Below are 26,651 nucleotides of genomic sequence, written 5' to 3'. Positions count from 1 at the left end.
CCCCACCACACGTGAGCAAACATTTATTAGCGTCAGTTCACTCAAAAGAAACCCAAGCCTGTATTAACAGTGTTTCAAATGAACTTGAATTCTCTTTCCTCACGTATCAGCGGGACAAAATCCTATTTTTGTCCTAGGGAGAATCTTAGAATGATTTACTCTTGACAGGACTCCTTGGATGGTCCCCAGACCTGACCCATGCCTTGCCTGGGCTGTTAAAGCAGCCTCTTAGCACCACATGACTTTGCCACCCTGCTCAGACCTTGGGCGTGGCTGGTGCCACGGTCCCCTCTGGTGCCACGGTCGCCTCTGGCTCGTGGTGTGTCCCTGCTGCTGGAGGAGCCCTGCTCGTGCTGCTCCCTGGGTTCAACAACGCCAGTCCTACTCCCCAGCCAAAGAGAGACTAAAATCACTGCTTTGGGCAGCTCAGCATTTGAACAGGTTTAGCCCTTACTCATCTCTATCACAGGCAATTTAAAACCCACATACCTACACCATAAAGTCACCTCATCTACAGAGGTAAGGAAGCCTGAGCAAACAGAAGGTCGACTTTCAGGCGCATTGGGTTTTTAATTTCGTGGAGAAGCACTCACTTGTTCACAAGCCTCACTTGTCAAACTGGATTGTGAGATGCTATTGTCTTGCTGCTGTTAAAGAGGAAGCAGGGAGAAATTACTTAAGAAATCAGAAACAAGCTTGGGGCGCAGGCTTGGCACACAAACCAAGCAGGGTGGCACCTGCCCGCTTTGCCTGAATCCCTTTTCCTGACGGACAAAGGGGATCGCGACTCCACTGTGGGGCGAGCCGGGCACTCCGTGAGCAGCGCTGGAGCAGCGCCGGGGCAGCGGCGGCCCTGCCCCGCCCGTCCCGCCCATCCCATCCCGTCCCGCCGCGGGCCAGGGCTGAGCTCTGGGGCCGGTGGGCGCTCGGGATGGTCGGGCAGCTCCGTGGGACGGGCGGGTGCAATGGAGCCGCCTGAGGGCTGGGACCCCTACGGGTGGCCGACCCGGCGCACGCAGTGGCTGGTCAGCGCCCTCGCCTACCACTACGGGCTGGACCGCGGCGTGGAGAACGAGATCGTCGTGCTGGCCACCGGCCTGGACCAGTACCGGCAGGAGATCTTCCACCACCTGGACTGCGCCGGGGCGGGCCGCATCCCCGGCGAGGACTTGCACTCGCTGTGCCAGGTGCTGGGGCTGGAGGAGGCGGCGGACCCCGAGGAGTGCGCGGGGCTGTGGGACGGGCTCTCGGCCGAGCTCACCTTCCGCCAGTTCCGCGCGGCTCTGCGGCCACTTCAGCACCCGCGCGGGTGGTGCGGGGCCGCGGCTGCCGCTGGGCCGGGAGAGCGAGCACATTGAGACCCAGATCCGCCTGCGCAGCCCCCGCCGCGCCGACCCCGCCGGCCGCGGAGCCACGGGCAGCGCCGAGCGGCGGCCGCCGGGGCCCTGCTCCCGAGAGTGCTACGAGGAGATCGTGGCGCTGGAGCAGGCCGAGGACCGCATGGCCAAGCTGGAAGAGGAGAACGGCAGCCTGCGGGAGCTGGTGGAGGACACGCGGGCCGCCCTGCAGAGCAGTGATGCGCGGTGCCTGGCGCTGCAGGTGAGTCCGGGGCGGCTTCTGCACCGGCCTCCCGGAGGCGGCTCGGGTGGCCCCGAGTGCTTCAGGAAAGATGCTGCTCTCGGAAAGTCAGTGTTAAAAACCCCTCCACCTCCAGACTGAGACCCAAGTTGCTCGTTCATCCTCGGCATTAACTTTTTAGCAAAGTTTAGTTGCAGGGAGGCTTTAAGGAGAAACGTATCTTCACCAGTGTGCCATTGGATGTAGCTATGGGACAGGCTGATGAGCACTCTGTTAAAAGTGTAGGGGAGTTCAGCTTAACAGACCCAAGTGTACAATGCTGCTGCTTCTATTGCACTTTCAGTCAGGATGTGCTGATACCAAATACTGGATATGCACCACTGCAGGCTTTTTCCTGAAGTGGGAAAGAACTTCTGGAGTCTTACCTGTACAAGCACGTACAGTGCCTCAGTCATAAGTGCCTCAGAAACCTTAGAAGTACATTTTCTTCAGAGCGTGGTCACAAGATTTCAGTTCTGTGGGCAGGCTGATGAACAGTCTTGGGCTCCTCTGCAGAGCCCCATTAATTCTGGGGCTGGTTTCTGTTGGTTCTGCTGTACTGGCTTGAGTGAAACACATACACACTTAACAGCAGTTAAATTACTCTGCCATGAAATAGCGTGGGACAGGCAGGGCAGTGAAGGGCAGCATGGACCAGTTGTTCTGGCAGGTCTGATCAGGTCTGATTTGATACTAACACAGGACTCACAGAACTGCTCCATGTGTGACACTGCCACTTGCGTTCGCTGGCTGCTCCTCTTCACAACGTCCATCATGGCAGGTCAAAGCCACTTTTACCATTTTCATCTGAAAAGGGAAAGGAAATCTGAAGCAAACATGAAGTCATGAGTCTGAAGCCCCAGGAAGAATAAAAACGACAAAGAGGAGAGCTCCAGAACACCCCCCCAGCTGCTCCCTGCTCTCTTCTTCTGAACACAACTTCATGGGAAATATCTTTTTCAGCACACTACTTGACTTCTGAGTACAGACCACAGTAATGACATTAAAGCTATACAGAAACTTGTGCAATAACATAATAGTGAGTAGTTTGAATACTCTATGTATAGTTAGGTATTAAAAACTACTTTCCAGAGATCTTTTCCTTGTCTCTGTGTTTGGCAAAGGTCAAGTAGCTTTAGTGTGGGAGTGTGTTGGGTTTGGTTTGGTCTGGGTCTCCCCTATGGTTTTGTATTTTTTTATGATCCCAGTTGGCGCCCTCCCTATTTTATTCAAATTACCCTATGTGGCAGCATTGTCTCCTCCCAGGGCTCTGCCAGTCACCCCGACACCCCTCCCATGCTTCTGGAAAGTTCTGGTCTGGGGGCCCGGTGATTGGTCCTGGGAAGGGAGTCCCTCCCTTCTTTTCATACGGTTGGTTCCTGTTTGTGTCCTTTACCTTGTTTGCCACACCTTTCCCTTCCCTGATTGGTTGTTCTGTAATCCCTCCCTTGTAACCGCCCCTCCATAAAATCCCTCGCACAAGCCCTCCAGCCTGCTCACTGCTGGGCACCCCTGGTAGGTGAGGTCTCCCGTTCGGGGGCCCAGTAAACCTGCTGGATTTAACCCAACGCTGAGCCTGCCCCTTTCTTCCACCACCTGCCTCCATTGCCGCCGTCCTGTGGAAGGACCCACGAGCCAGACCTCCGGTCCCTCTGATACCAGAGGCTGGCCCCCGCAGCCTGCTGCGTCCAGAGCTGACCGGGCTGAGTGGGAACTGCTCCAAGGGGACGCAGAGGCACTTTAGCTGCTGATCAACTGTATGTGATTCAAAAAAAACCCCAACAAAGCACAATCCAGCCATTTTCAGTCTTTATTAAAATGTCAGTTGCTTTAAAACACATCAATTTCTCCCTGCTTTCTGCTCCTGGTCATTACAGGTGGGACTGCGGAAGAGCCATGCCAGCCATAAAGAGGAGGGAACCTGTTTCGTAGGGAGTAAGAGACCATCAACACAGAAGCACTCCCAGACCAAGTGCCTCCAAAGTGTCCTGAAGGAAATGGAGCTCATCCGGAGCTCCAGGGATGGGCAGATTGAAGAAGCATTCAAGTTCAATCAGGAGCTGAAGAGGGAGCTGAAGAGCTCTCAGGAAGCTCTGGTCAGCCTGGAAGACTGCAACCGTAACCTGAAGAGGGAGCAGGCGGAGACGAGGAGGAAGGTGGAAGAGGCCAGACACGCCGTCCTCAACAGTCTTGGCAAAGTGAAGGAGCTGGAAGAGAAAGCTAAGGAGGTGCCACATCTGCAAATACACGTTCAGCAGCTGGAATCACAACTGCAGCACTACAGGTAGGTTGGAGTCCGTCAAAAAGCGCCTATAAAGTCACAGTGTTGGGACACAAGTCAGTCTGAGAATCTCTGGTTGTGGCTTATTAAACGTCTCCAAATACATCTTGTAAAATCTAGCCAGAGAGAAATTAGAAGCTGCTTGTCCATTTTATTGGGTTTCCTCTTATGGATCCCTATCCCTAAGAGAACTGGGAGCATTCAGTGGAAGGTAGGCCAAGTAAGGGTGGTGATCTACAGAGAGCTGAAGTTACTCCTCAAACACACAGCAACAGAACTCAGCATGGCAGTGCTTCCAGAAAGCCCCAAAACAAATTCCTGACAGTCCTTCAGAAACCATTTCCAACACACTTATTTTGTCCACTGCATTTCCTGGTCATTAGGTCCCATCCCAAGCCAGCTGCAATCAGATGGCTGACATTCCATTTCATAAGAAAGTTCTTCAACATGTCCTAGGAACTGGGGAAAAGCACACAAGGACAACTTCTGGCCAGTGGTTTTAAACTCTGCTGTGACTTCATTGCTTCCTCACTGGCAGAATAGGTAATACTGAAAAGAGACAAGCCGAAATGTTCCTAAACCCACAAAATAATATAGTGGGAATCTCAAACAAAGAATACATTACTCAACTAAACCCCGCTTTTGTAACAGCATAAACAAATCTTTCCAGAAGCCAGAAGGCTGGTCATGAATTGAATAGTTCACTGCCTTTGTTGCTTTTTATCTCAAATGAAACTTGGACTCATAGATGGTTATGAAGTGTTAGGCATTTCTGCCCAAGTTTAAGACTGACCTGTGGCATAAAATCTAGTTTATGTTCTCACTGACCCAAAGCAAAACCAGTATTTATGGATATATTTTTACCTGCACTACTAAATCTAGTATTTTAATGAATTGCCTTGTCATAGGTTAGCAAGCATAGTCCCGGAAGGGATGTCCTTGCCAAGGGGTGCTTACAGCTTCCTCTGGGACCTGACAGAACCTATCAGCTGATTTGAATATGTTTGAATATGGACAATTCTTTAAGCCACTTAAAGTTGTGACCGCCTCTGTGATCCACACTTAAGAATAGACAAACTCCCCCCCAAGCTCTCTCTCGTTTCCGGCGCTGGCACAGGTGGCTGCGGGCCCCGTGTGGGGGCCAGCTGGCCAGGCCACGGCCATCGTGGTAGCCATGGGCCTGTTCCAGCCATGGAACCCCCCCCCCCCACACTGCCTTGCCATGGGCAGCCGGAGCGGCTTGGCTCTCCCCCCTCTCCACTGTGATAAGAAAAATTCAACATTCCAGCTGCAAAGCTGCAAGGCCGAGGTGAGATTAACCCTTTTATTGCTGTGAAGAGCTGAAAACCCGAGGGAAGAGAGAGAGGAGATGCTTAAAGCTGAAATTGTGTTGTGAAGCTATGATCTATCAGAGTATCCCGTTGTAATTCCATGAAGATATGGGGGGTGGAGTGTTCAACTCGTGAGCAATAGGCAGATGCTGCCACAGCTGTAATTTCATGAGAAGTTTGGACAGGGAGAGATGAACCAGATGAGGACTTTTGCTCCAAATGGGAAAGGAGAAAAACCTCAATTCCTAGAGATGCTCCCAGACATAGTCCTAAAGATGAAGATGAGGAAGACCCTTTGCTCCCAGGGAAGGAGAAGGGCCTCTGTTTCTTTGTTTCTGAACGGCTCAACCTTAAAATTGTACCCCAAAAAACTTCAAGAGTGGACCCTCGAAAGCAGTTGCGGGAAAAGCTGCAATTCGGGGGGGAAGGGACTCACATGTGAGCAGAGAGACTCCTCTTCCTAAATGGACTGAACAATATTTGGAAGTGGGTGGCTGTCTCGTTGTGATAATGTTTTCATAGCATGAGCAAGCAGAGACTTCTCTTTCTAAATGGACTGAACAAGGTTATTATAGAAGTGGTAAACAGACTGAACATCTTAAGGGTTGTCTTTTTACATTGTCAGTGGGAGAAGGGAGGAAGGTGGGGGGACGAGCAGAGTTCTGAAGGTGGTATAAAGTTTTTTTTTTTCCTTTTCTTCTTTTAGGTCTGTTAATAAACTTCTTTATATCCTTTCAAGTTGGTGCCTGCTTTGCATTTCTCCTAATTCTTATCTCACAGAAGATAAACAGTAATGAGTATTTTAGCCCAAACCACTACATGCCTCTTCTGAACTCCTTGTCTCTTCCTAAACTTACACTTCCTCTGTTTGCTTATAAGAAGAATTCATAGTGAGTTCTTTGTGGCATCATAGCTCTTGTACTGTTTTATGAAGTGAGGAAATTCTAAAAATAACCATTTTATCCTGTGTCTTTCTGTGAGCATTGTGTATGTTAATACTTGCATGGTTGCAGAAGATCAAAGAAGATAAAAGCATTTCTTTAAACATCTATAGGATTTAAAAAGCAGTGTGAGGGCACGTAATGTTCGAGATGACTGTCAGGGGTCTCTGGATGAATGATACAACTCCTGGTGCTAAAAGGGATCCCACAACTTGTCAGGTCTATCATGTCCTCCTTGGCACGAGCACCAGAGATTTATTATGAGCTCTTGTCCTGTGGAATTGCTTTTCCAAAATATGATGAAGGATAAAAAAGATCACCTGGAAACAGGTAGAGGTGAATGAGTTAAAGGCAGTAAGGAATGTCCACTGGCCTCGCAGAGCAGGGACTTTATGGGTTACATCAAAACCAAGAGTGTGAGTTTCAAAATGTAAATTACATGTTCCTTGTGAGATAACCTTCATGTGTAATACTTATTTTTAAATTGCATGCTAATTTAAAGTGACTGTCAAGCTCAGGAATGGTGCTGAACTGACCATTTGGGAACTACACCCCTTTTTTAGCCCCCTGGCACATTTAGCAGAAGCCCAGGCTTTGAGATTCCCTGTTGGCCATAAAGCACCTCCCACTCCCCATCCACGTAAAACAGCTCTTGCTGTAAACAGTTTAACTCAGAGATGCATAATGGTAACTGGGACTTGCATGCCTGTGGTCATATTCCACAGCATATGGAATGCCATCATTCCACACATTCCCCGGGGTGGCACCAAGGTGCCCAAACTGGCAGAAAATAGTCAATCAGCAGTGCAGAGCTGTGTGTTAGGGTGGGGAAAGGGTTCAGCAGCAGCATGGCTGGCTCTGCCCCACACAGCCTGGCCTGTCCCAGCTTGTCCCGCTCCTTTGCTTGCTCACACTGGTGCTAAGGCAGCACAAACTCCTCCTGCTCAGAGAAATTCACCTTCTCCTGATGTGCAGGAGTCCACATCCATGGCTGTAGCTCGGGTGAGGTGCTGGGAGTGCTCGGTGAGGGGAAGAGATGGCTTGGCTGAGGTGTGGAGAGGGAGGGACAGCTGGGAACCCAGCGGGTTCTGACTGTCACTTGCCAAGGGTGTCACTTGTCCTCTTAGTTCAAGTCAGTCTGTGTTTCAGTCACTACTCCAGTGAGCAGTTTTCTCCCTTGCCAGGTGCCACACAGAGTTTGTGAGCAGGATCTGGGCTTGGCAAGAGCTAGTGCTGCAAGGTAGTGGTGGAGAGAAACGGGGGGGATTTGGGTGTTCTGCAGAAAGCATTCACAACTGCAGATATGTCTCCCAAGAATTCACCTTAAGTGGCTTGGTGAGCCACAGCTTTCCTCCAGCTGAAGTCACATTTCTTCCAGAGAGGATCATCTTCAAGAGTGAGTCCGATCTAGGAGCTTTACACACTGCTCCTGTTTATAGTTTCATATTTATAAAGGAAATGATTTCTTCTTTTAGGTTCAGACTTTAAAAGCTCTTTTAGCATCTAAATCCCTCTTCTAGACCTCCATCTGATACCTACTTGCTCTCATTTAGATCTGGAATTACAACCATGACCTTAAGTTATAATCCCTAATGCAGGAAACAACACAGTTTGCATTTCTTCAGGAAAGTGTTTAAGTACCTGCAAGTGATTACATGTTGTCCTTAATTGGAGTATGTAATTATAATCACCTATTCCTGATTTCGTATTCCAGATTCATATTCCTGTGAATCTGTATGGCTTAAACATGAACTTCTTCTGAGTGCCAGGGTTTGAAATGTCCCTGTCACAGCGTTAGGTTCCTAACCCAGCCTAGTTGACCCAACAGTTCATAGTTCTTGTCTTCAGGTGCACATCCAAATCTTCCTACTCTAATGAGTGTGTCAGGTTTCTGTCCCCTTTCCTCCCCATGAGACATCGGGACTGTCTTTCAGCTTTTATTTTTTAATCCCTGTCAAGTTAGTGAGTCAGCTGAACTTTAAAGGTAAATTTCAATAAATTTCTTACTGAAAAGCTTGAGTTCAGAGGAAAAAGACATCACAAGAAATTATGTATTTATCATTGGTATTATATAAAAAGTGTGTCATTCCCAGGGCCTGATTACAGGAGAGTTTAGGAAGTCGAGCAAATCCCATTTTTCTGCAGTGCTGCCCTGGGAGGTATTCCCAGAGGACAAATCATTAACCACTATTCCCTAAACTCCCTTTTTTTCCCCCACTAAGTTTTGCTCCAGCACAAGGTGACACCATCCATGTATTCTAATATCGTCCTATGATTTCTAAGTATTGTTTGTAAAAATACCACACATTAAAATGTTACTACAGTAAAAATGTCCCATCTGCTGCTTCTTTTTATCCATTGAGCCATTTGCCCTGTCAGAAAAGGAGATTAGATTGGTTGGACATGAATTGTTCTTGCCAAATAGAAGTTGGCTCTGTTTTCTGTACTACACTGGAGGTGGCTTAGAAATTGATTACTTAATAATATTCTTTTTCTCTTAGCATTGGAGGGAAGAGAACAATTTAACAAGGATTTTTTTTTTTTGATCCCAGTGTAACAGATAAAAAGAAAGGTCATCTAGAATCGAAATAAACTTCGGAATAGAGAATGTTCACAGAGGGTTTATGTTGCTGCATTAGTCAGCAGCACAGTAATTACATAGGTCAGTGAAGGGGGTCATAAAATACCAAAAATGCTTCCCATGTGCATGATCTGTCTCCCAAATTACTTAATTATCCATCAGCACGTATATGTGTTAATGAGTAGGAATCCTTCTGGCATGGAATGCAGAGAGGCTTGTTTCAGCCCCTCGTATTCTCCTGTAAATATGAAGATTCAGGTCTCTAGCATCATTTTTTCCATTTATTTATTTATTTCATCAGTGTCAGTTTGTCTAAGAAGTTATGCTTTAGGTTATCCTATACTGGAAGCAGTTCCGTTTTTCTTCTCTTTCAGGAGACAGTGCCCTGATCTTTTCAGTAATTCCTCAGGTTATCATTCACTCTGTAAAACACAACAAGATGGACCAAACAGGTCCAAATCAATAACCCAAGAACAGGAGGGGAATATTGAAATACTCCCAACTAGTACAGGATCAGCTCCGTTAAGTGAAGAATAAAAAGCCCTAGGAAGGAAACACTAATGCACAAAAGAAGGTGTCTGTAGTAGGTTATTTCCAATCAGAATGGTAATGTTTTAGATTTAGGCACCCTAGAACTGTTCTTCTACTTTAAAAATTAGACAATAAAGAAAATCCGGACAATTTCTGCTTGACTACTGTCATCAATACCAACTCCTCGCTTTTGTGAGGTGAGGGACATCTTGGCAATTTGTTCCAGGTGGCACAAAATTTGAGTGGGAGCTGTGGGTGTGTGTGTGCTGGACCACACCCAAGGCTGGACAGACCTGCAGCCGGTAAAGACAGGGAGCAGGGACCGATGTCAATCAGTAGGAATGATGGCACTCAGGGAACTGAGCTCACAGAGAGTGAAATGAACTATTAACTGCAGAGGCTCATCTGCAAAAGCACTCAGATTCTTCTGGATGAACTGATGTCATCGCATTTTATTTTCTAATTTTGCTGTAGCTGATACTGTTTGCTGCTGAAGAGTGTGGGAAGTTTTTTATTACAGAGAACTCTGCCAAAAACCACCGAGCCTCACATTTTTGAAGAAGTTAGCAGTAGCAGGCAAATATATTCCCATCATATGAAGCTTAAACTCCTTGTGGGTCTTTAGCCATAGAAGAAGCGTAAGCTAAGCAAGCAAATCAGATTACTCTCATTGGGAACACTTGAAAAGAGCATTTTGATTTCACAAGAAGGGATAGTGGAGGGTATTGTTATTTATGTGTGAGGAAGGAGACAACTCTTAGATAAATTAAAAATTAAAATAATTTATTGGAAACAGAAAAATTTAAAAATTACAAAAATTAGAAAAATATACAAATTTGGGATCCTATGGCTCGATAGATGGCATGCCCCAGGAGTGCAGGGATCTGAGATCTTCTGGCTGAGACAGCACTGGACGTCAGGTAGAGAAAAAGGACTTGCAGTGCTGAGCTGACTTGGGGCTGGTCCAAAAGTCAGAAAAAAATTATTCAAGGCTCCTTCATAGGAGTAAGGCTTTTAATGCCCAGCACTCACACCCACCCACATCTAGCACGCACACCACTCCCTCTGACCTTCCTGAGGCTTCTCTTACTTTTTATAGTTCCTTTGCTCCGCCCCAGCCTGCCCACAGCCCGCCCACAGCCCGCCCCTTCGGTTTAAAGTGATTGGTGCTTTCCCTTTGAGAGACATCTCAGCCCACCAATGGCTCGTCGTTGTCAGAGGGGTGGTATCAGTTGAGATAAGGGCGGTAAAATGCCCTCCTTAAAATTCAGGTTGCCATGGAGCTTGCCTGCCGGCTAAGGGCTGAGGGGCTAAAAATAGCTGGTGGCTGCTAGAAACTGGGGTTTTTGGAGTTGGGCTTTGAGTTAGAGTGCCAAGTAAAAACTGTTAAAAAAATATTAAAATACATCCAACACATCTTAAAACACTTGTAAAAGTAGACAATAAACATAGGAAAGAGAAATCTTCTGGTGTACAAGTGGTTTAAAGTTTGAGAAAGGGACATAACTTGGGGATTTTTAAAACTGAGGATTTTTAACTTGGAATAGTGCAACTCTCTTAAGAAACTACTTTGAACAATTGAAAACATTGATAATGGGACTTGATTTCTGTACCTGGGCTGATGGGTTAATTTTAACATTCAATTTAAAAATATTGAACTCAGAATTAATTGATTAAAACACTTAATATGCAAAGACCAAACACAATTAGGGATTTCATGTATGACATTATGGTAGAGAGAACTGTACAGAGCAATTTAAATATATTAATTCTGCATTGTAGAAAATGTAGAGCACCTCTTTCTGTGGAAGAGCTACTTTTATTTCAAACACAAGAGTCTTGCAAAACTTCCCATGATAATAGCAAAACCTTTCCTTCAAATCCGTTCACATAACTGCAAGTTCATTTATCCCCAAGGAACCTGTGTGCTTCGACACTGGAAGCGTAGCCACTTCCCTGGCCTTTTTCCTGGGCTTTTCCTTCCACAGTGTTTATTCTTGGGAGGCTTTCCCTGGCTTCTCACTGAATCCCCCTTTCATCTGGCTGCCCGTGTTTGCTGTGCAGGGAGTGAATCAGCGGGAGCACCATGGCAGTGCCACACACAGGGACACCCCCGTCTGCCCCGTCCTGCTCTGTTTGCTGGCCCTGCTGGAGCTGTCCCTCAGCAGCCCCCAGCCCATCCCCTCCTGGGGATGGAGGATGAGAGTGCCCTGCAAGCCCGGCTGCAGCAGTGACAAAGCCACAGCCCTAAGTTTGGAGCACAGCACTGTCAGCTTGAAGCCAAGCTCTGAGTACAGTATTTTCACTCTCCTGGAGCTGGTAGGTCTAAGGGGCACTGCTTGGCACAAAATTACACGAGGCAGAAATAGGAGCAATTAGAGCAGAGCCAAGGCTTGTGAAAGTTGCCAAAGAGGAGGTTTTGCTACCCATTTCTGTGCTTGGAAGGGTGGCAAACAGGCAAGGGTGGCATTTCCAGTGAGGGTACACCTGAGTTTTGTGGGGCATCCCTCTGTTGTCACCCGTGAGCCCCCCTGTCGCTACTGAATGACGTTAATAAATCAAATCTCAAACTACCACTTTAAGATACAAAAAGGAAATAAAATTAAATGTTTCACTTGGCTTTCATGTTGAAGAGGCAGTTTCCTTAGTTGCAAATTATTTTTCTCTCAGATTTCTAATTCAACCAACCAAACAAACAAAAAAAGGAATATATTCAAACTGTTATAAGCAAAAGTTAGGAGAGAAGCTGGTCCTTAGTGTGAAAGGTCTGTGTTTCCATTAATGAATGTCCATGGCTCTGCTTAATTTCCAATGCTGTCTCTGTCAGCAGAGAAGAAAAGAATAAGAAAATCAAGACAAAGAACGTTCTTAGTTTATTTTGTCAGTAAAACTGTGTCTCTGCTGCTGGAGCCCTGGCTGGGATGCGACAGGTTTTTCAGAAGTCTTCCAGCTGTGAAATATTCCCACCACTGGCAGAATATTCCTGGGTAAATGCACTGACTTTGAACAATAGACCTTTCAGTGCAGCCAGGGATTGGTATCTCTCAGAAAAGCTGTGATTAATCTCTCTGCAGCAGAATTATACACCAGGTTTGTTCCTGTGCTGTCAATCTCACACTCGCTGCTTTCCTCCCTCTCTCCTTGTTCCCTGCCTGCTTTGCTCTCTTTGGTTTGGGGATCTTTGTTCATCGTGATTTACAGTTTCCAAAGGATGCTTCAAATGCATTTAAACATAGGAAACTTGAAAATTAAATAACTATAAAGCTTTTTAGGTAAATACTACTATGTGGGATATGAATGATCTAAGTTTTGATTTCACATCAAAACCCCATCATTAAGGATCTAAGATCCTGAGAGTTTAGACCTGTACAGTTTAGAAATTTGAGGAACTGTCAGTCCCTAAGGCTTGGCACTTGTTTTGAAGTATTACAAGTAATTTATGTTTAAATTGCAGTTCTCCAGCCTTACCAGTTAAGGCCCTGCTTCTGCAAGCAGCAATGTCTTGCATCAAACAAGTATTTTCTCCTAGGTAGGGTGCACCTTGCTTATAATCCAAATTACCTCTATATCAAAATGATGATGTTTTTAGAACAGAAAATGATTAATGCTGGAAAGGCAGCAATTATTTCTTCCCCTTCCAAGCAGAGGGAGCTTTCCTGTGGCAGGTTCCCATGGACCAGCTAAATTGATGGATCTCTGTTTCCTGAGCGAACATGACGCACGGAGCAGCAATCACCGGGAAGTAATTGACGGTTTGCTGTCTCATGTCCTCAAGCCAAACCTTTAATTCTATTAATCCACATTTACCTGTCATCATATGCAGGAAACAAACAGCAAATAACCCCTAAAGAAAGCAATGACTCCACGGGCAGAGCCCACAAAGACACCCCGAGCCCTCCCGCTTATCTGGTCAGTGCCTGGAAGGCTGAGCTGAATTCTTCCCTCCCTAAAGAAAGAAAAGGCCGTGGAGAGCAGAGGGGGGAGAAGGAGCGGTTCTGCTCGTTACCATGAAAAAGGAGCTGTCAAAGCATCACCTTCTTTCATCCTTCCTGCCTCGCCAGCCTTTTGCTGACCCGGGGAACGAGAGCTCAAATCAAAGCGTGCGGGCGAGCGCTGGAGCTGCGCAGAGCAAAGGCGGGGCGCGGGGATGGGACGGGGCCCGGCAGGCACAGCTCAGCTCGGCTTCCCTCCGTTCACGGGGCAGAGGCCGGTGCACACACAACCCCTCCTTCTTCCAGCCCTGATCCTGCCGGGGAGGCTCCTGTGTGGAGAACACGAGCAGCCAGGTGCGGATGCCGCCTGTGCTCCGGGGCAGCAGCAGCAGCACGGCGTGTCCTTGTCATGGGCACCCGAATGTCCTCGGGCAGCTGCAGAAAGGCTCAAAGCAAAGTTTAAATTTAAACTTCTAAGTTTAGAAGGGCGAATTTTAACCGAGTCCTGTGTTGTAACAGCTCACAATGGGCAAGGCGAATGTGAGCTGGGAGAGCTGCTGAGGTACAGAAGGAAAATCAGGAACTGCATTGTTTTTAAAGGCAGGTTTATCAACCACCCATCAGCTCAACATGCTGAGACCCGAGTTCACTTCCAGGGGTTTATTATTTTTGGTGAGGTTAAGCAAACCCATGCTTTTGAATTTTGGTTTGCCTTTTAATCAAGCTTAGAATGAAGCGACTTTTCAGTGACAAAAGTCCTCCCAGGACCCTGGGAACACATGCTGCCTTGCCAAGCTTTACAAAAATGCTTTATTTTTTCCATTACTTTATAAGTGAAACTGTAAACCCATGATCTGGCCCAGAATATAATAACAAAAAAGTGCCAGGTCAGAGGTGAGTGCTACAAAACAGGTGTAAAAAAGCTTAGATTGTGCATCCTTAAATTTAAAGGGCTTCCCCTCCCTCCTCGATTAAACAAATGCATGCTGCACACACTGGTTATTACCGCAGGCCTGGTTCCTACGGTATAGCACCGTGTCCCGCAGCCATAGGGAGGAGGAGGAGGAGAAGATCCAGCAGGCAGGAGTTGTGCAGCAAGATTGATTTATTTAATTATTTTACAAACTCTTTTATAGACTTTTTTCTTCATAGCCTAATTGGACAAAGGGCCAGCCACCCCTTGGGGGTGATTGGCTAAAATCCTAAAACATCCATTGTCAAAATATTTTTCTACTATACCATAAACAAGACTTTTCAAGGTTGCAGGTGTCTGGGTTGTTTACATTCCCTGCTACCTCTTCTGTGAGAGAGAAAAGTCTCTCACGGACTTAGAAAATAACAAGAAAATCCTCGCTAGCAGCATTTTTGTAACTACAATTCCCCCTTTTTGTTTTATAAGAGAACAACTCTACTATTAATGCCAAATAGAAATCTACATCAGTTATTAATTCTAAATATGTCCTTAAGGCTTTAACTATCTGACTCCATAACAAGAAATTTAAAGTTCAGTCTCTGCTTGTAGAAGGACCATCCCAGTCTCTGCTTGTAGAAGGACCATCTGCCTGATGGTTGACATCCTGGTCATCATCAGAAGAGTCATTAGGCTGATGATCTACATTCTGGTCGCCATTTGGATGATGGGCGTTCTGGTCATCATTCAGAGGTTGCCTGTTCTGCCTCTGGTGCCGTAGGGCAGGGCGAATGCATTTTGAAGGTAGCCACCGTACCCCAGTATCTGTGGAAACACAAGCATACCCACGACCCCAAACGACAAGCTCATGTGGGCCTTCCCACTGGTTAGTGAGTAAATTCCGCACCCAGACTTTTCCCCGGGGCAGTTGTCTGTCGCCTGCAGACTGCAATGAGAAAAAATGATTCAGAATAACAGGATTATTTGAATTTTGTGGTACTGTAAGGTGATTAATTGTATACAAAGCTTTTGCTAGTCGGCTCTGTGGGGTTTCTCCATGCATTCCCCTTTTCTGTTTGTCCAAAACACGCTTCAAGGTACCATGAGCGCGTTCAACAATGGCTTGGCCAGTAGGAGAATGTGGGATACCAAAGGTATGGTCTACACCCCATAGGTGTAAAAACTGCCGTGTCTTCTCCGAGGCGTAGGCAGGACCATTATCGGTTTTCACAGAAGCTGGCATGCCCAGGACTGAGAAAGCCAATTTCCAATGGGCAATGACATCACGGCCCTTCTCTCCAGTGTGAGCAGTAGCCCACATAGCCGAGGAGAAAGTGTCAATAGACACGTGCACATACTTCAGCCGACCAAATTCAGGGATGTGAGTTACATCCGTTTGCCAAATCTGCAAGGCTTTTAGCCCTCTGGGGTTTACCCCCGCTGGCAAAGGCGCAGCGAGTCCATGACAGTCAGCACAAGCGCTGACAATGTCGCGAGCCTCGGTTGGCGTTAAATGAAACTGCTTCTGCAGGGTATGTGCACTTTGATGGAAGAAACCGTGCGATGCCTTGGCTTGTGCAATTTTGTCAGGCTGAGGCCCTACCCATGCAGGGTTTGCCAGCATGTCAGCCCTGGCATTGCCTTCCGTTAGAAAACCTGGTAAATTGGTGTGGCTTCAAATGTGCAGAATGTAATATGGATGCACTCGAGCCTGAATTGCAGACCACAAGGTTTGCAACAGCGAAAACAGAGCCACATTGTTCACCTCCTTCAGAAGGGAACAATCTAAGCGTTGGGTGATATCTGCTACATAAGCAGAGTCAGTAACCAAATTCAAAGGTTCCTGTGAGAATCGCTGAAAAGCCATGGTAACAGCCCTTAGTTCAACTAACTGAGCAGAGTCTGACTCGGATTGGTGTGTTAATGAACCACCTCAAAGGCAGTGTAGGATACTGTGCGCTCTTACACACAGTGACCCCTGCTAAAATTTGTCCCAATCCGTACGCCCCAAGCTGCCAACACATCCCGTCCCCAAAGGTTACAGGAAGTGGTAGCAACATAAGGCCTAATTGTAGCTGTGTGTCCCTCTGAATCCTTCACCACCACAGGCCGTTCACTTAAATAGCTCTGTGTGGTTCCTCCTAATCCTGCGATGGCCGATCCCACCGGGGCTAAAGGCCATGAGGGAGGCCACGCAGAGAAGGAGATGATAGTTACATCAGCACCAGTATCAATCAAACCTCGAAGCTGAATCCGGGGTGGACGGGCGCTTGGCAGGACCAGGGTACACGTCATCTGTGGCCTTTGGTCAGAGATGTCTGCGGTCCAGAAGGCCTGTGGAAGTCCCGTAGATCCACTGCCGTTATCTTCCTGAATTTGTTCTACCCTGGGGACACAAGACTTAAAAGGCACTAATTTAGCAAGGCAGGTCTTTTCAGGAATAGTTACAGGGGGTTTTTGTGTGGAGACCATAGCGCAAATCTGACCTTTAAAGTCAGAATCAATAACTCCTGAGTGCACTAAGATTCCTTGATGGGCAACATCAGGTTTTCCCACCAGCATCACACTGGATCCCTGGGCTAAGGGTCCATATGCATCCAAGGGAACCTTATAAATACCGCTAGAGTCTAAGACGACTGTGGCTGTGGTGTGGACATCAAACCCGTCTGATCTGTGGGGACCGTCTGATCCCTGGGTGCTGTCTCTAGGGTGGCTGGGTAGGCCTGTGCCTGTACCTGTGCCACTCTCTGGGGGAGCGACTGCATCGGACAGCAATTCCCCCTCCTTGCACCCCGGCGGAAGTTTCCCGACAAAGGCCGACCATCGGCATGAGTCCGGGATCTACAGTAGCCCGTGCAATGGCCTGGCCTGCCACACCTCTTGCACTGGGGGATCGCTGTGTTCTCTTTTTGGCTCGGCTTAGGCCGCTTCCGTTTCTTCACCTGTTTTGGTGGCTTTGCTTCACGACCAGAAGATGCGTGAACAGGCTGCAGGAACGCAGCCAAAGCAGACCTTTTCTGGTTCCCAGATCCCACCTTAGCACAGGCTTCGACCATGTCTGTTACCTCAGGGTCCCCTGGTAAGGCATCTATGATTTTTCTGCACTCCTCGTTTGCGTTATCTCTCACTAACTGCCTTAACAACATCTGTCTTAACCCGTCATCCTCAACCTGCTTCTCAAGAGAAGCAGCGACTTTCTCTACAAAAGAGAGGAATGACTCTGATTTGCCTTGAACTATTTCAGTATATCGCTTTCTGGGCGCAGACAACTCTATGGTTTTCAACAGGGCAGCCATGCCGACCTGTTGGGCTTGCTGCAGGATGCTAGAGGACAAGTTACCCTGTAGACTGGGATCAGAGAAGGGACCAGTCCCCATCAAAGCATCCACTCCTGCTGTCTGTCTAGGATCAGCAGCAGGGAGCTGCATATTTGCTAATGCAGTCTTGTCGGCCAGCTTTCTCCAGGTTTTCTCAAAAACTGTAAATTGTACAGGTTGAAATAGAATTTGACCTAAGTGTCTGATATCAAATGGAGAAAGCAAATCCGTATTTATCACCCTTATTATCTGCATAACCTCAGCAGAACCTAGTCCATATTGTGCCACCTTGGATTGGAGGTCCTGGGCAACTTTCCAGGCAATTACCTCATGCTTGTCATGCTCCCCTGAATCTGGGAGAGCCTTATACACTGGGAAAGCTTGGATCTCCCCTTTAGGGGAAGCACTACCATCCTGAACTTCTGGCACCGCCTGTGGATGGAGTGTAACAGCTCCCCGGTTACCCCCAGAATCCTCAGATCTATATGGCATTCCAAGGATTTCTAATGACCTCCAGTCACCCTCCTCCAATGCTCGCATCTTAATAGACTCTAAGAATCTATTATAATGCGTCGGACGCACTGTTACCGTGCAGTCCTGAAAGGTCCAGGGGCGAGACCGGCGCAGCCTTTTCCTTCGCCGCGCGGCTACAGCCGCCTGACGACCTGGGGCCAGCACCTCATCTGCCTCACTGCCTGACGAGGAATCATCAGGCAAAGGCAACTTTGGGGTGCTGGGAGTGAACAGAAATGTACGTGGAGGGGCACTTTGGCTAAGTTCGCTAGAGGCAGAACAGACAGGACAGACTGTGTCTGGCTGCGCAGCAGTTTTTACACCAGTTTCTATACGGGAGGCCGTCTCGGCCAGCCCCGACCGAACTGGTACTGGAACCGCTGCCGCTGTCTCTGAGGCTACAGCCGCTCTCGGCGCCGCCGCCTCTGGCACAGCAGCTGCGTTCGGCGCGGTCGCCGCTGCCGCTGCCGTTCCGCGCTCCCCAGCCGCGCCCGGCGCTGCTGCCGCTGGCCCGCTCTCGGGGGTCGCTCTGGGCGCTTCCCCCCCTGCCCGCTGCTCCGCAGCCGCCGTCTCTGGCCGCGGCTCCGCAGCCGCCGCCGCTGCCGGGTTCGCCGCCGGCCGCGCCGTTTCTCGGCTCGGAGCCGCGTCTCCCGCAGATGGCGGGGGGGGCGCGGGCGGCGCTGGTTCGGGCATTCGCCGATCTAGCAGGGTGAGGAGTTCCTCCATCCTTCGGGATAAATTTGGCAGCTCCATCAGCAAAGGCAAATGCTGCACTAAGAGGTCGATGGCTCGGTTCTGCGACTGTGCAGAACAGTCCAGCGCCAGGGAGGGCAGCGGACCACACCCAGGGAGTCCCGGGGCAGGCACGCCCGGCGCTACGCCGGCTAAGAAGTTAGATCCAGGTCCGTACGGAACCGAGCTAGGAGCCCCTCTGGGCATCCAAGTGGCTAAGCCGCTGATCTGAGGCCCTGGATAAGCCGTGGCCGCTGCCCAGCCGACCGGAAAGGCAGGCTGTGCGCCCTCCTGCTGCCCTGACCCCCCCGCCTCTGGCGGCGCGGGGTTCCTGGGGGCTGCGGAGTCCTGCGATTGTGCAGGGTGAGCCGGCGCAGGCTCTGCCTGTGGAGCCGGGGGGGTTTTTCTGAATCCATTATCATTTTCCCCGGAAACCCAGTCAACGGGGCCCCCCTCGGACGTTCCTCCGTCACTCATCACCGAGATAGGCGAGCCAGCCCTGCTGTTACAGTCAAGGTCTGTCAGCAGAATAAATAATGAACGCCAGGTTTTGTATAATTCTAACGCTGCTGAGTCCCCAGTCGGGAGCTCCTTTCGGACAGCGCATCCGAGTTCCTGCCATAAGGCAAAGTCCAGGGCAGTATCTCTGTCCATGGAAATCCCTTTTAAAGTAGCCCAGTCTAATAATTCCCGAACTGAGTTTTCAGGAATGGAGGTGCGCAATATGCTAAACACACCTTTCCAGACCAGCATCGCAGCTTCGGTTTGTGAGCCGCTGTTTGCCATTTCTCAGTTCTGTCGGACCTCCCGGTCCCGGGGGGCAAAGGAGAACAGCGTACCTCTAGAGGAATTCGGCTTGGCTCGCAGCAGCAGGACACGTCAGAGAGTGCAGATCACGTCGGGCAGCACCAAATATTACCGCAGTCCTGGTTCCTACGGTATAGCACCGTGTCCCGCAGCCATAGGGAGGAGGAGGAGGAGAAGATCCAGCAGGCAGGAGTTGTGCAGCAAGATTGATTTATTTAATTATTTTACAAACTCTTTTATAGACTTTTTTCTTCATAGCCTAATTGGACAAAGGGCCAGCCACCCCTTGGGGGTGATTGGCTAAAATCCTAAAACATCCATGGTCAAAATATTTTTCTACTGTACCATAAACAAGACTTTTCAAGGTTGCAGGTGTCTGGGTTGTTTACATTCCCTGCTACCTCTTCTGTGAGAGAGAAAAGTCTCTCATGGACTTAGAAAATAACAAGAAAATCCTCGCTAGCAGCATTTTTGTAACTACACACTGGTAATGTACTTAGTGGGTGAAATGCATTGTAAATGAATTACAGATTTTATACTTTAAAAGATTAGTTTGTGCTTAAAAAGCTGTACCCTGTCTGATGTTAAACCCCAGTCCCACCCCATTTTTTTCAAGGCAAACACTTACTGATGGCTCTCCTCTTTTCCTGGGCATGCCACTGGAGGAGGTCCAAGCCCAGATGATCCCGCTGAAAGAAAGGTGCCCGCAGCCCAGGGACCCTCAGCGTGGGCTCCCCCAGCCCCTCAGGGCCTCGCCACTGGTCACAGCAGCGCCGTGCCTGGCTCCTGCCTGCCCGCACCGTGGGCATCCACGGCTGCTCCCGGACATGGAGCTCAGCCAGTGCTGGTGCCGTGTGGGCTTTGCTGGTGGTACCACCTGGACACTGCTGTGCCAGCTCTGTCCCTCTTTATTCATACAAAAGAGCTGATCCGGGAAGCTCTCAGTCGAGGTTCAGTTGAGCAATTCCAAGTCATTTTCTGGCAGAAATGGGTGGCCAGGCTTGCCATTAGCACAAGCAAACAGTGATATCCCTGACAGCAACCTCCTCCTGTCCCCTTCTGGTCACTGGGAACACGTGTTGTGGTGCCGGCTGCCTCTGCGGGAGCAATGGGGAGCGTGAGCCCGTGCTCTGCACCACTGCTGAGCTGGCAGCACGTTGGATACGGCCAGGACGTTCTCTGTTTCCCCAGAGCTGGGGCCTGCAGGCCCCTTGCCGCCCCTGGGCCCAGGCTGTGCCACCAACAAAGCCCAGAGGGCCGGGAGGAGAGCCCAGGGGCAGCGCAGCTGCTCGGGCAGGGGCTCCTGCCAGGGACACGGGCCAAAGGCATCCCTGCAGCAGCAGCTGCCACCACAACCCTCCCTGCCCCGCGACAGCTCCCGCAGCCCAGGGGGACAGACTTTTGTCAGAAAGTCTACAGCCAGCAAGGAGATTGTCCCAGTTATTGTGCGCTGCTTTTCTGCTCTGCAGCTGGTCCCAGAAACATCTGTCAGACTGCTGTAAAGGCCCCAGTATGGTCTGATAGCTCCTCTGCTTTTCCAGTCTGCAATCAGAAAGCTTGCAACAAATCCACCAATAAATTCCATGTTACCTCTCTGAATTGCACACTACAGTTTCCTCCATTTATTTGCAATACCTGGAGGTTCCTGTATATAGTAATGGTCTTGAGGATCTCTGATTCTTTTCAGTGTTTTTGGTTTTTTTTTTATATTGAGACAAACAAAATAGCCTTATTGTTTTTAGTTTTAGCAGGTCTAGTTTTTTCCTTAGCGTGAGGGTTTACTTATAAATCCACAGGTAAAGTTATTTTTATTTAGGTTTTTTTGTTCCCCAAGCAATTATTTTGTCAATCTGTTATTTACTTCTTAGTTAATGTTCCATATATGAACAATTTTGACTCTGTTTTTATAGGAATGTAGAGATCTCAGAAAGCTGTATTTTTAATTTTGATGACATTCTCCCTCCCCACTCCCAGCTTTTACTATGATCCTTTTTGAAACATCCCTGAGGATAGGTAGAGTTACTTGGGAAATGCTTGGCTTAACCTGGGTAATGGATTATTATTTTTAGCGCTATAAACGTACATTGCTTCAAGCTTCACAGCCACAGTCCTGATTTGTTGCTCACTGCATGGATGCCTGTCTGAGTTAAAACAATGTTTTTGAGGCAGCTGAAGAGCTTAGACCTCAGAGATTAAAGTTCCTGGGAGGAGGAGGAAGAAAGGATAAAATCCTGTTTCAAAGGCTGTTTCTTCATTTCTAGTATGCCGGAAGTATGGTATACTACACCTGCCTTCAAATATCATTTAATTACGGAAAAACTCTCTACAGTGCCAGACACCAGGACATATTACTCAACACTTTGCCTCACAATGTATCAGCCTTAATTACAGTGAGAGGTAGGTCTTAATTACAGTCCGATTAGAGCCAATCAGCATTGTATGAATGGCAAGGAGAATTTGCACGTGAACAGATGAATATGTCCCACTCAATAATGAACAAAATTTGCCTTTACTTGGAAGAAAGTAGACATGGAGCAGTGCAGTATCTGGGTTTTATCCAGCGATAAACAGGGCGAGAAGCTGCAACAACTTACCTGTTTTACAGAGCACAAGTACTGATACAGCCCATAGTGCACCCACGTGAAGGGATCTTCAGGACATTCCTTTATTTCTCAGCAAGGAATGGGCAGCAAAATGCTGGCCTTTTCCCATTTGTCTGAACTGGAAGCCATGCTCCTCTCCTGTTTCTCCTTGAGCACACTGTCTGTTACTTGCAGGCTTCACTCACTCCTCTCTCGGCCCATCACTAAATGGCACAACTGCCAAAAACCAGGTGCCAGCATCATTACCCAGCATTAATCCAGCACTGCTCTGATGCTGCACAGGAGCACAGAATGGCTTGGGTTGGAAGGGACATTTAAAGGCCGTCTAGTCCAATGTCCTGCAGTGAGCAGGGACACCTTTAACTAGATCAGGTTGCTCAGAGTGTGAGCTTGAAAGTCTCCAGGGATGGATTCCCACCTCTCTGGGCAACCTGTCCCAGGATTTCAACATCCACAGTGTAAAAAATGTCTTTCTTATGTCTAGTCTGAATCTACCATCTTTTAGATTAAAACCATTCCCCCTTGGTCTTGTCACAACAGGCCCTACTAAAAATTCTGTCACATCTTTTTTACAAGCCCCCTTAAGGTACCTAAAGGCAGCAATCTGGTCCCCCTGGAGCCTTCTCTTCTCCAGGCTGAACACCCCCAGCTGTCCCAGCCTGTCTCCAAAGCAGAGGGGCTCCAGTCCTCAGAGCATTTTGTCCCTCCTCCAGACTTGCTCCAACAGGTTTGTGTCCTTCCTGGGTTGGGGATCCAGAGCTGGATGCAGTACTCCCGGTGGGGTCTCACCAGAGCAGAGGAGTGGAATCACCTCCTTCAACCTGCTGGGCACACTCCTTTGGGTGCATCCCAGGATAAGGCTGGCAGTGCACATGGCCAGCTCACATCCAGCCTCTCATCCAACAGCACCCCCAAGTCCTGCTCAGCAGCGCTGCTCTCCATCTCTTCGTCCCCCAGCCTGTGAGATCAGCTGGGCTGGGACTGTGTCACACCCCTTGGACAGAGCTGCTGTACAGGATGGGCTCCCGCCCCAGGAAGGAAAATTCCTGAGGTCGATCCCCACACAACTCCACCCTGGCTGTGAGGTCACAGCAGGCTCTGAGGTCACAGAGGTCCCAGAGCCCTGCGCTTGCACAGCACCACAGCGACCGAGCAGTCCGGCGGTGACCACGGCTGTTGCGGCAGCGGCGGCGGCGGCGGCGGCGGTGCTGACCTTGGGACAGCAGCGTCAGGACTGTGGTGGCTGCGAGAGCGGCGGGACTGGCTGAGGGCAAGGCACCATGGCCCTTGCTCTGCGCCTCTTGCTCCTGCTCCTGCTGGCAGTGGCCCTGCCTGCCAGGGCTGCCCAGGCTGCTCCGATGCCAGCGCGCGGAGCAGGTGAGCCGGCGGCCGGGCTCCCCTTTCCCAGGACAGCGCTCCCTTCTCCCCAGGAAGCGTGGGGGAGGGTTTTCCCCAGGGCTGTAGGGAGGGCTTCTGTGGTGGGAGTGAGAGAGCCCTGAGGGGCCCTGGGCTGCTCCAGCCGCCCCTCCAGGGATGTTGCCCAGGGCCTGCAAAGAGGGAGGAGAGGCACCAGGAGCCAGCCCAGAGCTCCCCAGGCCCCTCTGCAGCTTTGGCCATGTCCGTTGGCATCTGGCTCCCACGGCCTTACCCAACCCCCTTGCAGTGCCCAGTTCCCTAAGGCAGAAGGGGATCCCAGCACACCATGGAATGCTTCTGATCTCTGCTCCCTTCTAGACTGGGATCAGGACATGGAATATCTGGAAGCCCTCCCGGATGACGGTTTGAAGACCTCGGCACATGCTGGAGGCAAGTTCTCAATGTCCCTTTTTAGTGACACAATGATCAGCGTCACTGTGGCAAGAGCTCACTCATGTGCCACTCTCCTTAACATCATCTCAAGGCTGAAGGATTCTGGAGACCTTGCCCTGCTCCCTTCTCGAGCCCTGAGTGATCCCACAGGGTCGTTGTCGGGGGAGGAAGGAGCACTTAGCTGTCAGTCTTCTTCCCGTGTGCAATGCCAGTTGCTCCTTGCATGTGCTCTGTGCAGCCACGGAGAAGAGTAGAGAGGGAAGGGGCCGGGCCCAGGGCTGTGCCCCGGGGCGCTGTGCCCGGTGCGGCTCCTCTGCCGGCCCCAGGCAGCCTGAGGATGTTGAACAGTGCCAGGGAAACTGTTCTGTCCTGACTTTCTTTGCAGCTGAACCTGTTGGTGAAGCAGCTTCCCAGCCCATGTCCACGACTGAGCCTCTGGGGGATGGTGAGGGTAGATCAAGACCTTTTCCCCGGGTGAGCTGCCAGCTCACAGCCCAAAGTTGACCAGTGGGGCAGAAACGACAGAAGCTTCTCTGGCTGTTGAGGTACAGGTGTGTCTGCAGGGAGGACTTCTCCAGCTCCTTTGCTGGCTCCTGCACGCAAGCCTGACTCCCATCGCAGGGGTGAGTAGTGAGTCCCTGCTGACCCCACAGGCTGAGCACTGGTTTTGTGGGATCCACTCCTAGGAAACTGAACTACTTTCTCTTAAGGTCCTCCGAGAAGGAGGAACAAACCTACAAGAGTCAAGAAGTCCCTGGAGAAATCCAAACACAAGGTCCAGTTGCTGAGTGATCTGGAGAGACGGCGTGGTGGGTGCATTTCCCTCAGTCTTCTCCTGAGCCTCAGCAGCCGGGGGCTGTCGCTGCACATCTGCACACGCCGTGCCCGGCACAGGGGAAGGGATCCATCGCAGCCTCGCGGCCCCGCTGCTGCTTTCACACCCTGCAGGGCTGTTTCCCAGCCTGGCCTGGCTGCAGCTCCTCCCCAGCCTCTGCAGGAAGGCATTTGGCATCAGCTGACAGGGTGCCCAAACTGCACCACGGGCCATGCACACCCTGAGATCCCCTGCAATTTCCTGGTCTCTGGGTAGATCAGGAGTGGAGGCTCTTTGGAGGAGGGAGGGCTCTGGCCCAGCCCCAAGAGCCTGGGCATTTTCCTGATCCTGATCCATGTCTTTGACCAGTATTGCCTCCTGAAGATGCCACCTCCCCATGGGGAACAGTTCCACCTGACCCAGCTGTCCCTCTTCCTTTCTCCAGAGATGGAAGCAGAGGCTGTGCTGAAGGCGGCGTTTCCCGGAGGAAGCAGTGGCTCATTGGCAGCCTCTGCTGCAGGAAGGCAGGCCATGCCAGGAACAGTCACAGGAGGTAATTGCTGAGCCTCTGGGCCTCAGCCCTGCTGAGGCTTGAGCTGCCATCTCTGCTGCTGGGCAGTGCGGGCACAGCCCGGGCAAGAGCAGCACAGCACAGAGGAATTCTCCCGAGCAGGCTCAGGGCATGCGGGTACTGAGCAGTCCTGCTGGGCTCCCTCCGTGGGAGACACGTCCCGAAACCTGGGAGCGGCTGCAAGGGGTGCCCATGGTGGGGAAAGGGCAGAGGGGCAGAGCAGGGCTGCTGTGTGTCCTGACAGGGCCTGACTCTGTCCCCCTGCGCTGTGGGAGCTGTCCCAGCAGAGGGAGGGAGGGGCAGTTGTGGCCCTGCAGATTTCCCAGGGCTGTAGGGAGGGTTTCCATTGTGCAGAGCTCCGCAGGCCCCTCTGCAGCTTTGGCCATGTCCATTGGCGTCTGTCTCCCACGGCCTTACCCAACCCCCTTGCAGTGCCCAGTTCCCTAAGGCAGAAGGGGATCCCAGCACACCATGGAATGCTTCTGATCTCTGCTCCCTTCTAGACTGGGATCAGGACATGGAATATCTGGAAGCCCTCCTGGATGACGGTTTGAAGACCTCGGCACATGCTGGAGGCAAGTTCTCAATGTCCCTTTTTAGTGACACAATGATCAGCGTCACTGTGGCAAGAGCTCACTCATGTGCCACTCTCCTTAACATCATCTCAAGGCTGAAGGATTCTGGAGACCTTGCCCTGCTCCCTTCTCGAGCCCTGAGTGATCCCACAGGGTCGTTGTCGGGGGAGGAAGGAGCATTTAGCTGTCAGTCTTCTTCCCGTGTGCAATGCCAGTTGCTCCTTGCGTGTGCTCTGTGCAGCCACGGAGAAGAGCAGAGAGGGAAGGGGCCGGGCCCAGGGCTGTGCCCCGGGGCTGTGCCCGGCGCGGCTCCTCTGCTGGCCCCAGGGAGCCGGAGCAGCTGCCGCTGCCAAGCCCTGGCCCCGGCTGAGTTTAGAGCTGCCGGCAGCTCCAGGGAGTGCTTTCTGCCCTGACTGCCCTGCAAGGGGCTCCTTCCTTCCCAGCGTGGGGCCACTGCAGGCACGGGCTCCCTCTGCCCGTGCTCCTGAGTGGAAGGCAGAGATGAGGGAGCGCCCTGGAGGGCACCAGTCACCCAGGTGCACCCACTGCCACTCCGGCTCGAAAGAGAAATGGAATTACTTTCCATTAAGGTCCTCTGAGAGGGAAGAACCAAGACATTGAAGACAAGAAATCCCTGGAGGCATCCGAACTTCTGGACCAGATGCTGAGTGATCTGGAGAGACGGCGTGGTGGGTGCATTTCCCTCAGTCTTCTCCTGAGCCTCAGCAGCCGGGGGCTGTCGCTGCACATCTGCACACGCCGTGCCCGGCACAGGGGAAGGGATCC

General features: G+C 50.3%; 1 protein-coding gene across 1 annotated transcript; it reads left to right on the top strand.

Moving 5' to 3' along the window:
- Positions 1–950: 950 nt before the first annotated feature.
- LOC138100679 (EF-hand and coiled-coil domain-containing protein 1-like) lies at positions 951–3,905 on the top strand. The gene is given in 3 exon segments (XM_068998562.1): positions 951–1,273; positions 1,275–1,599; positions 3,495–3,905. Coding segments are annotated over 3 exon segments (1,044 nt in total). The 5' UTR covers positions 951–965.
- The last annotated feature ends 22,746 nt before the right edge of the window (positions 3,906–26,651 follow it).

The sequence above is a fragment of the Aphelocoma coerulescens genome, unplaced genomic scaffold (assembly GCF_041296385.1).
Source record: "Aphelocoma coerulescens isolate FSJ_1873_10779 unplaced genomic scaffold, UR_Acoe_1.0 HiC_scaffold_137, whole genome shotgun sequence".
Lineage (NCBI taxonomy): Eukaryota > Metazoa > Chordata > Aves > Passeriformes > Corvidae > Aphelocoma > Aphelocoma coerulescens.
Note: the sequence above shows the minus strand (reverse complement) of the source record. Positions and strands in the feature narration are given on the sequence as shown.